Genomic DNA, 18,268 nt, shown 5'->3' on the forward strand with positions numbered 1-18,268 from the left:
GCAAGATGCAAAAATCTCAATCTGACATCATGATGGTCCTGCGTTCATGTTAGCATGAAAGCTGTATTCACGTGTCGAAGACTGTTTATGACTGCAATCATGGTCAGACCCTGTGCAGCAGGAAGCTGAGACAGGGCTATCAATAAAGTCAGGACTACTATAACAGCCTGAGCTGGAGGGTAAATAGGTAGTCCTACTGTACCAGTCTCTGATAAAGGGTCTGACCCCTCTTTATCCTAGCATCCCTTTAGATACTGAAAGTCCGCACTCAGGACACCTTGGAGCCTTATCTTCTTCAGGCTGCCCAGCCTATTCTCACAAGAGAGGTGTTTCACCCTTTGGATCATTTTTGTGGCCCACGTCTGCATGCACTCCAACAGATCCATGTCTCTTCTGTTCTGAAGACTCCAAATCTGGATGCAGTACAGCAGGTGAGATCTCATCAGCACAGAGTAGAGGGGCAGGATCACCTCCCTCAAGCTGCTGGCCATGCTTCTTTTGATCCAGCACAAGATATAGTTTGGCTTTCTGGGCTGTGAGGGCATGCTGCTGGCTCATGTCCACCAGAAACCCCAAGTCCTTTTCGGCAGGGCTGCCCTTACATCTTCCAGCTTGTACTGGCAGTGGGGGATGCCGAAGAAGCAGAAGTCAGCCAGCGAGGGCAATGCTCAGGGCAGAAACAGCCTGTCCTTTTGTAGTCATGCTTGCCAAGACAGGAAAGGGCTGTTCCGAACATCAGAAAGACCTAAGCACTTTCCATAATATGACAGTGAATGATGTTCAACACTGATGAATGCAAGTGTGAAAGGAAAAAATTAAAGTGGCTTGTATAGCTCACATGGCCCTATATTTGGCACATGAGCTCAGCAGACAGACTCGAGCAGCCCGGGGAAAACCACTGCTTAATGCATTGATGCTTTCCAAAATAGCAAACAAGATATTAGGAAGCACAATGAGCCAGGCAATAAATAACACAAGGTTGCCAGGCTGGCACCACTTACCAGCTCTAGCATCACTTAGACAAAAGGATTAATTTATCACTGCGCTAATGAAATGCAGTCAGCAAGTGCCAGTGTCTTTGTTTTTTAGATGGGAACTCTGTGGAAGAAGCAGGTAGCACTTCAGTGGCATTCCTGTCCCCAGATCTCTGAGGACAGGGTTCTGCCTCAACTTGTTTGAAGGTCACCAAGCATCAGAGGGCCTGCAGCACAAAGCCATCTGCTCAGCCAACCCCTGCTGCAACACAGTGCCATCCTGACGCCCACAGAGAAAACCTACCTGTGAAACAAAGCCTTGGCTTCTCACAGCTCTTGCAAAGCCTTTGTGACAGTCTTTTTGATGGAACATAACAATAGATGCTTGAACTCCACAGGAATCAGGAGAAAAAGATTAGCAAGAGGTATTAATATGATAGTGTTTAACCATAACCTCACTACACTCACACACAGTGCTGCAGAATTGTGCCACTGTTTCAGGGGAAATGGAGGGATGGAGAAAAGAAAGGGAAGCTCAGAGAGAAGAGGCTGGAAACCAAGACTGTACATTGTGATATTAGGGAATCACAGAATGGTTGAGGTTGGCAGATACTCCTGTATATCAAACAGTCCAACCAACTCTTCAGCATAAGTAGGGACACCTACAGCAAGCTGCCCAGGACCACATCCAGAAATAATCATTGAATCACAGAATAGCTTAGGTTCTAAGGGGCCTCAAAGATCATCTAGTTTCAACCCCTGTGCCAAGGGCAGGGCTGCCAACCATTAAATCAGGCACTAAATCAGGTTGCTCATGGCCCCATTCAACCTGGCCTTGAATACCTCCCACTGCATACCAGAAATGTCAATGATATGCTGCTGTCTCCTGTAAGGAAGTGATGATGGCAGTGGTGAACATCATTCTTGTGCCCTAGTCTGGTGTAGACCACGTCTGTGCTGTAGAGTTTCCAGGCTCCAAATCCTTCTGCTTCTCAGCAGCCTGCAACAAGGACCACGCTTCCACCTCTCCTCTCCATCTGACTGCTTTTCCCTTCACTGGAATATCTGTGCTCTCAACACCAGGCTTGGATGACTGTATTCTGACATAGAGGAACAATGTGGTTTCTTGCAGGGGTGGACAAGAGGAAAAAAAGTGGTCCATGCTGGCATTTGGAGTATGGTTGCTAAATACCTTGTGCTTCTGCAAAGTACCCAAGGCAGAGGAAAGCTGCACACCAAAGAAATACTGTTCACAGGTATTTTTAGTGGTGTCTGAAAGTCATTCAAAATGAGAAATCAGTTTATGTGCAGCTGATAGGAATCAACACTGAAGTCAGTTACCTACACCAATTTCCAACAGCAGGGGATCTACCCTATAAGCAAATTACTTCACTCACCAAATTCCTAAGTTGTGTTTGGGGTAACATAAGCTATATTCATAATCCACTGATTTATGATAGACCCTCCCTGTCTTCTTTCATACAAGGAGATATCTCAAAAGTAGAGATAAACTTTCTACTGTGGTTCACATAAAAGAGAGTCCTGTAATTTTTAACAGGTGAGAAGTAAAAAAAATGAGATATTCAGCAGTGTTTGGAGTTGAACTGGAAGATACAAAACTAAAAGACGCAGAGTCCTTAATCCTTAGATGGGGAGATAGGTGATTGAGAGAGAAATGCATGGCTAGATCCCTGCTTGCATCTAAGGCTCTTTATTCCCTGGCTCAGCAATTCTGTTGTGGCATTTAGTTTTAATATTTTATTTTTGCAATTTGACTTTCTAATGGCAATATCTGAAGTCACCTTCCTTCACCTTTCACAGCAGTATAAATTAGAAAGAAAAAGGGAGAAAACAGCTGAAGGAACATGGCTTAAACCCATCTGAACATGATAGGAGGTGACTCTCTCTTAAGCAATCCACAACAACAAAAAGAGGTGTAGGATTTCCTTTATTTCTTTCCAGAGTGGGGAGACTTAACCCCAAAATTCCCAGCATCCAAACTCTGGGGTTCATATTCACAAGCAGGTGCTTAACTTGAGGAGGCAAAGAAGTCGTGGTCAGTCCTTAGAGACATTCAAGGTCAGTTTGGATTGGGCGCTAAACAACCTGATCTAGCTATAGTGTCTCTATTCATTGCAGGAGAGTTTGAGTAGATTACCTTTAAAGATCCCTTCCAACTCAAAATATCCTACCATTCTATGATTCATTGTGGTTACTCTTCATTCTTTTTCCCCACATTTTTATTGTTCATCTGCAGTTAACAAGGAACAAAAAGGAAGGAGAGAAATTCCTCTCATGATACACGAAGTCTCCACAGTTCATTTTTAGGGCAATATAAAAGGATAAAGCCAAATGCAGGGAGTGATGTTAATGCAGTAGCTGCTGTGTGTGCTTTGGGTGATGGGTGAAGTGCAAGCTACTTTGTGCAATCCTCTGTGGCTGCAGTGACTGGGTACAGCACATTTTAGCATACGGCTCTTAGCCGAGACCAAGACACCAAATTAATTTCACGACTGACAAACTGAAGCTTTCCAGTGGCATGCTGCTTCACCAAAAATCTGGTCAGCACAGAAGATGCAGAAGTGTCATCACTTCTCCAAACCCATTAATTTATGGCCAATCCTTAAAACCAGCCAGGCAAAAAGACGAGAGTAGCCTGCTTTCCTCTTGCACATTGATTTTTTTCTTACATGAGAATACAGCAATCTTCTTCACAGAGTACATGGGCTCTATGCAACGCTTGAGATTTAAAGCTATTCATCCTCATCACTGTCAGCTATTTAGGATGGGGAGGAAGGTGGCTGCTGAGAAGTTTGGCATGAGCAAAGTGCCTCCACACATGAGCAAAATGCTGCTGTACAAATGATGGCTATGAACACAAATTCCTTTGGTGAGTGCAGCCAGCAGCAAGCTATCATTTGTAAAATCAGCATATGCTAATTGAAGTCTCAGCTCTGAGGCACTGTACCTGTTCCCCCCAACAGACATCTGTCTGTCAACCCCGTGGCGCTCAGATTACTCTTTTTTTATAAGAGCTTATTGCTTCGTCCACCATAGCTGACCCCAGGTGTGCTTTATGTGTACAAGTATCTTAGCAACTCTTTCCTCCCTCTTGTATACTCATCTTCATATCTCAAGATTTTTCAGAGGGCAAGAAGTTATCTCTCTCTTTGACAGTGCAATCTGCTCCATGCCTTCAGAGAGACGGCTTGCTATTTAGCTTCTCTTGATAAAGTCTTGATATCACGGGCGAAACTTCAGAGCACAGCAAGCTCCCCCTGCAGGGGAGTTCTGCCTTCAGTTACAAATGATGATTAGCATTTTCCTTGATCTTCATCCAAGCTGGATAGATGACAGTGTGTTTTGTGAACAAGAGCACGTTCCATCTGCCTAGGAATTCAAATAAGGGTAGAAAAATTAAAAGCTAGATAACGCCAGATCTTGTATTTGGATCTCACATCCCAGCATGCTCGGAAGGGAATTCAGAGCAGAAGTGCAGAATGGGCAGAGTTTTAATCCTGGCAATGAAACTCTTTTCCTGGTCTTAGGCAAGGCATTTACATTTCCATGGAGCTCTACCAGCCCAAAAGAATCCATAATGTCTCCGTTTTCCCAGCTGTGAGATGGGGATAGGAACACGGTGATAGATCTGATGCGGCTTTGATCCCTCATGTACTACGTGGGTGGGAACTGACTAGGAAAGATAGAACTTGGTGACTTCTGCTCCAAAAATCTCTAGCAAAAAAAGGCAGAGTTAAAGGTAAGCAGATGATTACTGCTGTAGCAGCAATGCTTGCTACAGGTACATGGAAAGAAGGAAGCTTTGAACACTGAAGAGAATGCTTACAGCAATTCAGAAAAGTCCTGTAAGTCCCAGACAGCTCAGTAAAAGAATTTCAGACAAAAGATGTTAAAGCAGGCTGGATATGGACTGATCTTTGACCCAAAGCCCTGCTGTCTCCCATCCCTCAACAGCAATTCATCAGCCTTAAATCAGAATTCAATTCAACATGTTATTCATAATGGCCTCAAGCTGTGCCAGGGGAGATTCAGGTTGGATATTAGGAAAAGCTTCTCCAAAACAGTGGTTAGGAGCTGGAATGGGCTGCCCAGGGAGGTGGTGAAGGTCTGTGACTCTATGAATATTTAAAAGCTATTGCATTTTGGCATTTGAGATTTTACATTTAAGAATAAACAGTGTGCTTTTACAAGTTTTATGAGATTAGCAACACCTTACCAAGCACTAGAAACACTTTTTTGGTGGGATGCTGACATATTTCATCTTCCTGGACAACTTTTACACTGTTCATTCTTTGCTTCTTTTTTCAGCTTGAGTAATGAATTAATAAACATCTTAGGAAAGTACTGATTCCAGAAAACTCTGTTGGGATCTATTCCTCAAAAAGGAACAGGACTCAGAAAGAAGTACTCAAAAAGGATGTTTCATCTGGACTAACCCAGCAAGTTCAGTATAAAAGTTCACGTGGCTGTCAGGACTGGAAAAAAGGAAACATCACCCCTATTAACAAGAAAGGGAGGAAGGAGGAGCCAGGGAACTACAGGCTGATGAGCCTCAGCTCTGTGCCTGGCAAGGATCCTCCTAGAAGACATGTTAAGGCATGAAGAATGAACAGGTGCTCCCAGCCAGTCAGAATGGCTTTACCAAGGGATGGTCATGTCCGATCAATCTGGTAATCTTCTATGACACAGTGATGACATTGGTGGACAAAAGGAAGTCAATCAATGTCATCTACCTGGACTTGAGCAAGGAAGGGATACCATCCAGAGGGACATTGACAAACTCAAAAGGTGGGCTCATGTGAACCTAATGAGGTTCAACCGAAGTGCAAAGTTTTGCACTTGGATCAGAGTAACCCCAGATATGTCTGCAGACTGGGAGAACTCCTTGAGAGCAATCCTGCAGAGAAGGACCTGGGAATCCTGGTGGATGAAAAACTTATGAGCCAGCAGTGTGTTCTTGCACTCAGAATACTAATAGTAACCTGGTCACCATCAGAAGAGGGTTGGCCAGCAGGGACAGGATGGTGATTGCTCCTCTCTACTCTGGAGTACTGCGTCCAGGATTGGGGCCCCCAGTACAGGAAAGATGTGGAGTGTTGGAGAGGGTCCAGAGGAGAGCCACGAAGATGATCAGGGGACTGGAGCACCTTCCCCACAAAGACAGGCTGAGGGAGCTGGGCTTGTGCAAGACCTGAATGTTGCTAGCCCTGCCTGTGGCAGCAAGGTTGGAATCGGATGATCCCTGGGGACTCTTCCAACTAAAGCCATTCTATGATTCTATTACTCAATAATCACCAAGTAATAATAACCAAATTAGCATTTCACTAAATACTGATTCACTTACCTAGGACCAGTCAGAGCATGTGGACACACTGTCCACAGAGCAACCCCACTGATGGGAGGGAGAATCACCAGACACAGGGTTATCCCAGAGGCTCTTCTTCCAATAATGTGCAGTTATGGGTACAGACACTGACCCACATACCAGACTTTCACAGAGTCACAGAATGGCCTGGGTTGAAAAGGACCACAGTGATCTTCCAGTTTCAACCCCCCTGCTATGTGCAGGATCTCCAACCACCAAACCAGGCTGTCCAGAGCCACATCCAGCCTGGCCTTGAATGCCTCCAGGGATGGGGCATCCACAACCTCCTTGGGCAACCTGTTCCCGTGTGTCACCACGCTCAGAGTGAAAAACTTCCTCCTAATATCTAACCTAAACCTCTCAGTCTCAGTTTAAAACCATTCCCTCTTGTCCTCTCACTATCCACCCTTGTAAACAGCCATTCCCCCTCCTGTTTATATCCTCCCTTCAAGTATTTCAAGATTTTGCAGACTTCCACCCACCCATTTGATGGCAAAAATTAGAGTGATGATATGAAGCTAGGCAGAGTGACTGAGACACCAGATGGTTGTGCTACCATTCAACAAGACCTGGATAAGAGCAAGTGTAGGGTCCTGCAACTGGAAAAGAATAACAGCATGTACCAGTACAGATGAGGGAATGACCTGCTGGAAAGGAGCTATAAAATCTTCGTTCTTTAAAATGACAACTAAAATTATTAAAGAATACTTGAAGAAGTTAAGCCTGCATAGTGCAAAGGACATAAAAAGTCTTTGGTACCAGTCTCTAAAAGCTGACATTTGCTCAATATTGCTAACATTGCCTGTGATGCTTATAATTCCAGTGTGAATATGAGTGTATCACTGTCAAGACAGTATCAGGCAACTTTTGGCAAAAAGGAGAGACATGAATCGGTCTTTTTGTGAAATGAGTATTTCAAACACCTCCTCAGTGATCCCTTTCCAATGTAATATGTGTAGGGTCTTGCTTTCACACTTGGTTCATCCTTGTCTCTCCCAGTATACAAGGATAGAGTTGATTCCCTCTCCAACCAGTGGCGACTGGCTAGGACTCTTCAGGGCTTTTGTCATCTGAGCTTTTTCCACTCAGGAAGAAAAAAAAACAAGAACAAACAGAATCTTCACCAGTTTGAATAGAGAAGGCAACAGTAGGTTAGCAATTGTACATCATCCTTCACTTCCATAAGGTGTCTTTTCCCCTTTCTAACTTAAAGTCTCACGGATATTAGTAAAGCCCTGCAGCTACTACCATGAAATGAGGAAAAAGCCGTCTTACCGCACCATTAGGTGATCTGAAGCAATGTGCTGCTGCTGCAGCAAAAGAAACCTGATTTCCTGACCTAAAACAAATCAAAAAGAAAAGCATGACACTTAATCTAGGAGGGCATGAAGTCAAACTTGCAGTAATGCTCTTGAGGGTCCTGCTAGGGGATCTTGATTTTTTTATAAGACTATTGATCTGCATTGTTATTAATTAGGACCAGAGAGCAGACTGCTCTAACCCAATAGGTGAGAGTGGTAATTCCTCTTTGGGTCAGTAAATCACATCTTCACAAAAATAGTTATATTGGTGAGATACATAATGTTTGCACTGACTGTGCTAACAGAAATAGATGCAAGATATTATCTTTATTGAGACAGCCATCATCTGGCAACAAAACAATAGTTAAAAGTGCATTAAATGGAGGTAGAAAGTAATACATCTTTTTAACAAAGGAAATACTAACGCTTCAGTGAGAGAATTTGCAGAAGCTATGTTCTCTTTCACTACAAGCATTAGAAATCTTTCTCCAGCTCTCTACCTTATCAATGCACATTGACAGCCAAAACATGAACCTTTAACTCAGTCCATCTTCTGTGGACACATATGCAGATGTGTCTGCCAAAAAATTCAGATTATTAGCAAATAATGTGTATCCTTGCACTATTTTCTCCTTCTGCAGAGAAAATGCTTTACTTGCAGTCAGTGTTAACGTCCATCACTATTCAGCAAAGCTCTTAACATATACTTAAGTAATCTGCTGATTCAGAGCTTTCATTGATAGGTCCTTTATGCAAACTCAGTGAAAGGAGGAGTGCAAAATGAGCAGGAGATAGGTTGAGATTCTCTCTGATGCTGTCTTTGGATAAGTCTTTGGGAATCAAAGAAAAAGAAAATTATCTGTAGTACAGAGTAGAAACCTCTCCAATTTAGCTAGAAGTGCTTCATCACACACAGTATCATCATGATGTTACCCCTGAGACACACGGAATATCCAAGGCTATAAATAAATACTATGTATTACTAACTCCCTTCCGTCTTGTAAAGACGGACCCTAGGTCATACATATATCCCTGAAGAAATATTGATTGCAAAACTATACGCAAGTTTTAACCATCTCCAAGAGGAGAGGAAAAAACTGGAGGGCTGGATTATATGACCTCTAGAGGTTCCTTCCAATCCCTACAATTCTGTGATTGTAGCAGTTGGTGCTCATATGGAAACTGCGATCATTAAAAAATATATTTTTTCTGGTCACCAAGAAAAAGTCTGGACATTTGCAAGTACCCTTAGTAAAAATATCAGAGCACCAAAGAGATGATGGAAGAATTTTCATTTTATATAACTGACAGTATTTCATTCCATAGCTCTTGCTGCTGTGTCTGGATGTATTGGGTTTGTGGTCCAGACACATGTAAAACTTACAACAGTAAAAAAACAGTAAACAGTGGAAATGGGAAGAGAAGCAGATAAAGAGAAAACTCTTTGCAGGTGCATGTGACTTTCAAACATCTTCATTTTCAGCATGCAACTCCAGGGAAAGGATCCAGACTGCCCAGACATTTGATATAGACTGGTTGAACACTGCAAGGCTAGGAGACTTGACTAGCCACATGGAAATTGCACAACACTTTGCTTGGATCTCTGGATTCCATGTTATGCCCCTTCAGCTCTGAAACATACTCTTATTTTGAGTGTGTTTCCTTTGTGTAAGGTGACTGGTATCGAGAGAAATCTGTGTCAGAACTTGTTCAAACTTCTTGTGACATGACAGTGAAGCTCCTGTAGCATGGTGATATTCTGGGTTCTAGGCCATGACTAAAAAGTAGCTGGTGTTTTTACATAGCATTGGGAACTGTTCTAGTTGGAAAAACCAACAAAGAAACAAAAAGTACCCCAAAATTCAACCAACAAACATAAGGTAGTATGTAATCCTACTGACTTTTTGGAGAAGTCCAAGAAGAGGATTTTCTTCCAGTGGTTGACTCTGGAAGATGGTGTTTGCACTGGCAAATAATGAAAAAAGAGAAGATACAGACAGTAGAGCAGCTGGTACTAAGGACCCAGTATTATATCCATAAAGTTTTGATTCAAATAGCTCCAGCCTGCTCCTATGGACTGAATGCCAATTATTGGTCAGGGTCCCTAAAATGGAACCTTGGAGTACAAATTTTTAAGGAGTTTCATCCAAGAGGAACTTGGTTTGTGAGCTATGAGTGCTCTGTGATATGAACTAAAACACAAGACTGAGGACAACTGTGCAATTCCCACCAAAAAGTTCATTTCCCAACCAAACTAAAATGTTTGAATAGACACATTCTAAGTTACCTAGCTCCACAAATAATCCCATAAGTGAATGAGCACACATTCAGTGTGGAGGTTTGAGAGAGTGAAGTAAATCAAACTGAAACAAAATACCCAAACAGCACTGGCTCATTCAGGATGGAACCACTAAAACTCCAGTTAATACAGTCTTTTATTTCTAACTGGCATGACTGCAGTGGTTAGGAGGCAAGGGTCAACATACATAGGGTGTGAAGATTGTCTATGAGGCATTCTGATGCGAAGGCAAGTAATTTAGTTTCAGATCTATGCATAAATATGGATGCCACAAGAGCACAGATGGGTAAAACAGGGAAATCAGCAAGCGAAGAACATGCTTTCTGCATCAGTCTGGGATAGGATGTTTTTTGTTCACAATACTTGATAAAGCTTCCTCACATTTTTGAAAAAGCCCAGCTGTTATTTCCACATATCCCTTAGTTTGCCCTCAGGCTTGCAGCTCCCCACAGAACTGACCCTTAATTCTTCTTATTCCTCTTCTTTCCTAAATGTCAGTGAAGACTAAAGAAAACTGTTGTGATCAAATCATCAAATCAATAGGGCTGCAGCTGTACAAAGACAGGAAGCAGCCTCTTCTCAGACACTGAAACTGTAGGCATGTGTTTCTCTGCATCCACACTGCTAAGTACTCTTACCCTCCGAGCAGAGTGACTGCATCAAAACTTCGTTTGGAGAACATATTAACTCTCAGATTGTGTCAATATTTGGGTAAGCGCTGTCAAAAAGCATGCTCAGATATTCTGTGAAGACTTAGGAGTTTAATGAGTCAGTTCTAATATCACAGGATCATCACACAGTTATAAAATTGAGTTGAAAGGAACCCTTAAAGGCCATTTAGTCCAACTCCCCTGCAATGAACAGGGACACCTACAGCTAGACAGGTTGCTCAGAGCTCCATCCAGCCTGACCTTGATGTCAAGGACGGGGCATCTGTGGGTGTTCCTTGGTACTGCTTAATTTACTAGTGTAGAAATAATCTAGAAATCTTTCCATCAGAGCTTGTAAACTTCAGATTGGATCCACAGATGTTTAATACATTTTGTTTGTTCAGCTTCGGTAGAGCACCAAGACCCTATGTACAATCTGCTGCTGTAGGAAGAAGGAATTAACAAATGGGAAAGAATTGAGAAAAGAGCATCAAAGTGATTGAAAAACAAAGGAGACTGACTTGTGAAGAGTCAGATAACTGTTAGCACTCGAGGAGTTTAAACACCAAAGGGGAAGAAGAATTATTTGCAGGGTCCAATAGAGTTTTACTAGGTGTTAAGAGCTGAGAATGAGTAAGGGAACTTTAACAAGAACAGAAGGAAGCATTTCATCAACGCTGAAGTCTGCTGGACTGTGAAATAGTCTCCCAAAATAAATGGTGGCAGTCCTACAGCTCGGGTCATTTTAAATTAGACTGGTCAAAATACATGAGCAGATTCTTTAGGGAACAACTCAATATCACAGTGATGGCCCTATCAACCTCACAGGCAGCTCCCATGGTCATGATAATTAGGATCCACAAGGCTGTTCTGAAAAGAGAGAGTTTGAAGAGTTTGACACTCACATGGCAGCAGATCTTTCATGTACGGTGCTTGCCATGATATCATGCTATTTATACATTACTTTGAGTTGAAAGGTCTGTGTGAAGAGACAATCAGAGCCTTCATAAATCAACCACCTGGATTATCGATGCTGATGAAAGACAGAAAATAGCTTGCATTAAACCTTCTAAACTGCTAGTATCAGTGAGAGATTTTATTGAAAATACCCCTCAGCAAGAAATTATATGTAGTAATGAGTGAACAAGGAACATGTTTAAACTAACAAACACACAGACACACGCTGACAGACTCTGTGAAGTTGTGTTTTTTTTTTAATTTTATTTTATCTTCTATCTTGTTCCAAAAGCTTGACTGACAGGGTTGGATGCTGGCATCTATCATTTCTCTTCAAAACAGATAGGAAATGAACATTAACATTTCTCAAAGCCAATCCAGGGGGAAGAGGCTTTCCTAAAAATAAAAGCATCCCACACCTATTGCCACAGACTATTCAACTCATCTCTTTGCCAACAGAAGTACCAGCTAAAATGAACTTCTGTTGTTTTCTTTTGCTTTCTCCAGGATGAGAATGATGGTTATAAACTGTGAGGAGGTGTTCTCCACCTATACTCACTTCTCACAATTTAGCAAAGCATCACCAGAGAGCATTGACTCTCATGCACTGATGACCATATATAGCTGGAGAAAGTTGTTCACGATCTTCTATCAGCCAAGTTAATGCCTCCTCACATGTCTTGACCTCCAGTCCCTTCACCATGTTTCTAGCCCTCCTTTGGATACTCTCTAATAATTTTATGTCCTTCTCACATTTCAATGCCCCAAACTGCACACAGTGCTTAAAGTGAGGCTGCACCAGCACAGAGCAGAGCAAGACAGTCCCTTCCTTCATCCATTGGCAGTGCTGGGCGTGATGGTCTCCAGGGTTTGGTTGACCATATCAGCAGCCCAGGAACCAGAGGAGTGTGATGTCGGAGTGCTATAGGAAAGGAAGAAACGTTGTGAAAGAGATTTAGTGACTTGATGGCTACTCCAAGGAAGTGCTGGTTGCGTTTGGTTTCTTCTCCTCTCGATCTCTGATCATCTCTAGAGAAGCTATGTCTGTATGGGAAGGATCACCAGAACCACAGTCTTCTGAATCAATATGACATTTAGCACCTTTCTTCTGTGGGTATTTCCAGTCGTCAGGCAAAATTCCTCATTCAGGTTTTAACTTCTCCCAGGTGCCAATGAAAGGCATAGGGGGCTAAATTATATATATTTGCCATGGCAGGGATTGTGCCAACACTGAGCACTGACAATGCACATTACTGTTCAGCTCATGTACTTCTGATGGCAAATTTTACAGTGCTATATATAAGGTTGTTATGGCATCTATTATTCACTGCCAATACAGTTCAAGTTAAAATAGATTTTATGTAACAGTTCAAAAGCAATATTTTAAGAGATAACACTTGTGTCAAGGCTGCTGTGTCCTACCAGATTTTGACATTTCCAAGCAATAAAGATCTTTATCCAAAATGTAAGGTTTTGGCAAGACATCTCCTTAGCAGACTTCTCTATTTTTAATCTGCAAGCAATAGCAAAAGAGTTACATTTAAATAAAACGAACAGCCAGCTGAACTTCTGACATGGCTATTACCTTTCTATGTGGCAACTGTGAACTCTGAAAAGTGCCTCAAGAGATGTTCGCAACAGAGAACAATGCCCCATTAACCTGAACCTCCTAAGAGATTATGGAGATGTGAAAAACACATAAATGGGAAAGAGCCACTGGAACATTAAGAAGATGACTACGGACACAATTTAGTATCTCCTTTCAACAACACAAGATGGGAAGGGAACTTATTTCCTTGCTCCTTTAGAAACACAAAAAAAAAAGGTTTTATATCTGTTCTTGCAAGGACAAATTCAATGTCTCCTTAAGAAAAGGCCCAGCATTGGTAGCAGTATCATAAGATTCTCTGAAGTTACGTGCTAATCTGAGTATCCCAGAAAACATGATGTTCTTGTAGTGCTCTGTGACCTCTACTGTGCTGTTTGTCCTATATGTTTCTGGTGCTAGGCATTCAGAAAAGTAGGAATTCCAGTAAGACCCAACAACTTGCATAGAATACATTTTGCACAACTCTGTTCTTCAAACAAGTCCCCAGAGAGGACAGGAGAACAAATGTTATACATCATTTTGGTGATAAATTTAGTTTATTAGTTGGGCTGGACAGCTAGGACTATATACTTCCTTATAGCCTTCTTGGTTAGTTACTGGTTTTGAAAACATATTGGTAAAAAATAAGTTGTAAGGATGACTTTGAGCTCAATGAGCTCCTTCTCTGTATACCAACCCTTCTAATGAAATCCTGGATGATTTAATGTGCAAGATGAGCCCTTTCAGGAAAAAACCTTCATACTGGTCGGCAAACAGAAAAACAAAACCCATATAAAATGATTTAAAAGCATCATCTGCGTACTCAAGTACAGCAGAAGAGAGGTATGATGCAGTCCAAAAAACCCATTTCATGCTTTCTTCCTGAGGAGAAATATTTTAACTCTATTTGAAATAATGTATGTGGAATGCAGGCCTGATTACTGGATGAACACGAATCTGAGAGAGCAAAACAAAATGGATGCAGCTATCATGGAGATAGGGAAAAACTGCAAGTAAAAGCAAAGCTCATGCATTCTTAGGAAGAAGAAACCTGAGCCTCACTAACTACAGAAATTGAGTAAGTTATTTGGAGGGAAATTAATAATTAGACAGAAAGATAAGTAGAGCCATTGGAAAGCATCTCCATCAAAATAAGGAGACATGAATACACCTCTTGATTTTACAAAGATGGTGTGACTGAGACTGGGTTGGAGTTTCTCGTTCTCCATTATCTAACAGGCAAATTCTAAATATTTTTGTGTTTGTTTTTCTGGGGAGGAAAGAGAAAGGCAGTGACTATATTTTCAACAAAACAATCAGAATAATATATTTTTTATCCATAAAATCACTGTAGAGATACCACTGCACCCATTCATCTTTAGCATCACAGTGCAGGATCATCCCAAAATGTGCATCTTCTTGCAATAAAGTTCCCTGGAGATTTTACCTAGTGGATGCACAGAAACTACTCCAGTATGGAAGGACAAATCACGTTCAAATATACTCAATGTGAGGATATTTCACAATTTCATCCTTAGAAATGCACACAAATGTACAACACTCAATTATGTCTATTCAGCAAACCATAACAGAAATTAAACATACCCTAACCTTGATCCACTCTCAAAAAATTATCAAATTTCTTATTTAAAGCATTAACGTGTGTTGCTATCACTGTGTGAAAACAAAGGTCAGATCCTCAGAGCACTGGTCTACAGCAGGAACATTTGTCCTCTTTTATCTCTCTTAACTCAATCACAACTCCTGCTACAGCGCAACCAAAATCCATTCTGATAAAATTAGCTCAATCCCATTAAAAGACAAAGAATAGTCCTTAATTAAATATTCTGATTTATTCGGAAGCCCACTTTTTTGGTTCATCTTGAGTTCAGGCCTGTAAAAGCATACAAATTAGAAAAAAGAAAAAAAAAGTTCTAGGTTTTATTCATTTATTACTTACATTTGAGTAACAAGAGTTTCCCAATACACAAAAAGAAAAGTATAAAAAGAAAAATGTGGGATGTTTAACTCATTCAGATCTCTTTTTGTTCCTTTTACCATATTATATTTATAGCACCTCCAAGGAAAAAAGTGAACAAAAATAGTATGAGTCTTCTTTAACCTATGTTAAGAACATCCGAATACTTTAATAAAGTAATAATTCTTGAAAACCTGACAAAGTTATTTAATTTATTATTCTCTCTAATGGTAAAGATGAATAATTTCTATCCATCGCGGATTTGAGTCTGAAGTTTGCACACACCAAGAAAGTTGTTTCACTGCGGAACCAAGTTCAATTAAAGTGAATCACTACAGACCATTATGAAAGAGGAAAGCACTAACCAAGGAAAACTGATTACTTCTTGCCATTTTTATTTTTGGTCATGTTAATTATTAATTCTTCCTTCAGACAATCACCTTCATTTTTAGAATAGCATAATAATCTCTCCTATATCTAGTGATGCTATACAGACAGCCACATAAATAAGCATTTCTTTTGTCACGTTGAGCAATGCAAAACAAAAGATGTCTGCCCATGGTAAAGCCATGACAGGAGAAAGTTACTGACCTCAATCTGCTGAATGGCCTCTTCCCGCTGACGGATGGCCTCCAGATCCTCCTCTGTGATTTCCGAGAGCAAGGCTTGATCCTGACTCTGGTTTTGCCATGTGCCATCTCCTCCATTAAAGATCTTCTCATCGTCAGCTATGTCAGAGAAGGGAGTCCTAGGGCTCTGCTCAGATGGAGGAATGAGAAGAAAGCAAGGGAAGTAAATCTTCTTTAGTTATATATACATATGGCCTTCCTACAGGATAAGAAAGCAGTGATATAATAGGCTAGATAAACCATGGTGAAAAGGTGAACAGAGCATCAGGAAGTTACATGAGAGGACACACATCAAGTCTTGAGGAGTGCTAGGACCTGAAGCCATATCTCCTGAGCTACATTAGACACCTAGCATCCAGCTTGTGACAGTTCTCACAGAACAAAAAATTTATGTGCAAATGAAAAAAATACACATTTACTGTATTCATTTTACTGCAGGTTTCTCTGGAATGAGATGCTTTCTCAGACATACACAAGTACTGTGTATGATGTGCCTTGAAGACTTAACAATCCAACTTACATCACAACAAAGGAAAATATCGTGTTTATTTTTGGGAAAATATAAATACAGCTAAAAAAAGGAAAATAACATTATAGTAATGTGACTGTACTGTCAACAGCTTGAGAATCGTACAGAATCATAGAATCACAGAATGGCTTGAGTTGGAAAGGACCTCAAAGATCACCCTGTTGCAGTCCACCTGCCATGGGCATAGCATCATAGGGCCTCCTCTGTAAAGTTCACTAGCTTTTGCTTACATATCAAATACTGTTTTCTAGGTAAGCTACTGATTTCTGCCTTTGGGAGTTGTGCTGGTATTTAGACCCGTATTCAAAGTGCCCGTTCAAGATTCAACTGTATCCATCCTGCAGGTAGGGGAAGATGTTCAGCAAGGTTTTCTCCTCCCATCCTTTAGCTTCTGCTTCTACTAAGATGGTTCAGTCTAAATTGGACTCTGAGAAGGAACCGAGATGAGGTTGGTATGGACATTCAGGAAGTTAAGTTCAAGTCCTAAATTAATAGGTCCCACAAAAGACTCCAGTTCTACAATTGCGTAAGTATTTCACTTCAAACAATGCACACTGTCCTTTCAGCTGGCCTTGATCTGAGCTCTGACTCCTAATCAAAAGTTACAATAGAAGAGCAATCCAACTGCTTCCAACGCTCTTAAGTTGAAAGAAGAAATGACACTTGCTATAGCACATTCTTGACCTGAATATCCCCAAAGTTCCTGAACATTACAGAAGAAAACAAGCCCAACAGTTCAGGAGGATGCTTAGCTCTCTGAGTCTGGATTGATCTGAAGCAGAAACACTGGGGCTCTTCAAGAGCTGGTGTTTGAGAAGTAAAAGCCTTTGCTCTCTTGCTGCAGCGAAGTTTTCAAAGATGTTAAATGCCTCAAATTCCCTCAAAATGAACATGGAGGAAGGCCAAAGGAGATCATGTTAGAAGAGCACAAAAGGACTGGAAAACTGGAAGGACTGGAGTAGAAGTTGCAGTGGAAAAGATTAAACAATGTCAAATCACCTAGGCAAGAATGAGAAAATCAAGCACGCATGAGGGAAGCAGGTGAATGAGGAAAAACACAGCTTATAAATGATTTTACTTCTTGCTGCATTGCTTAGAGATCTGCTTTAGAGGAACTCTGAAGGAAGCAAAGAGAAACTAAGTAGTACTTAATTATTACAATCATATTTAGACAAACAAGCTGGCTTGATTTTCACAGAATCACAAAATCACTATGATTGGAAAAGATCACCAAGATCATCTGGTCCAACTGTCAACCCACTCCCCCCTTGCCAACTAAACCCTGTCCCTCAGTGCCACATCTCCATGTTTCTTGAATGTCTCCAAGGACGGTGACTGAAGAACCTCCCTGGGCATTCTGTTCCAATGCATCACACATTCTGAGAATGATTTTTTCCTATAATATCCAACCTGAACCTCCTATATTTTGAAGAATATTATGCAACTAGAATCACTCATTTAACTGTTTAAATTTTCTTTCATTCCTTAAAAAAAGTGTATGGTCTCTGGAAATTGGAAACTAAAGAGCTTTTCCAGTTGCTTAAATAAAAAGGTGTTGCCTAACAAAAGTAATTCATTATTATTATCAACATCATCTAGTTTCAGACAAAGAAAATTATACAGTGTGGCTGAAGGAAGTGGGGTAACAGAAGAGGCAGAGGCACACAGAAAAAATGGGTCATATATAGTCATATATTTCAAACATATAAGCAGAAGATAAAAACCTCTGACATGAACATCTTACTTTGTTTCACCTTGTGCTTCCTTGGGATCAGTTATCTACACAGAAAGAGTGTGTTATGGGAAGAAAATCATCATTTAAAATCAGTTTAAAAATTCATTTACATTTTAAAAGACATATTTTAATAGGATTCAGATACTCTGGGGGTGTTTTATTCACCAATTATTATGTGCCTTGGACGCTAACTAATCCGGCTGAGCATTTCATTGCCAAAAGCATATATTAATGGACTCAAA

The 18,268-nt window shown here is 40.9% G+C and overlaps 1 protein-coding gene across 1 annotated transcript in view; it reads right to left on the bottom strand.

Moving 5' to 3' along the window:
* Window positions 1-18,268, bottom strand: part of TSNARE1 (t-SNARE domain containing 1) — a 42,810-nt gene that overhangs the window by 20,300 nt on the left and 4,242 nt on the right. The window contains exon 2 of the mRNA XM_010709379.1: window positions 15,725-15,889. Coding sequence (XP_010707681.1) covers window positions 15,725-15,889 — 165 coding nt within the window. The remainder of the gene's footprint in view (window positions 1-15,724; window positions 15,890-18,268) is intronic.

Source organism: Meleagris gallopavo, chromosome 3, assembly GCF_000146605.3.
Source record: "Meleagris gallopavo isolate NT-WF06-2002-E0010 breed Aviagen turkey brand Nicholas breeding stock chromosome 3, Turkey_5.1, whole genome shotgun sequence".
NCBI classification, from domain to species: domain Eukaryota; kingdom Metazoa; phylum Chordata; class Aves; order Galliformes; family Phasianidae; genus Meleagris; species Meleagris gallopavo.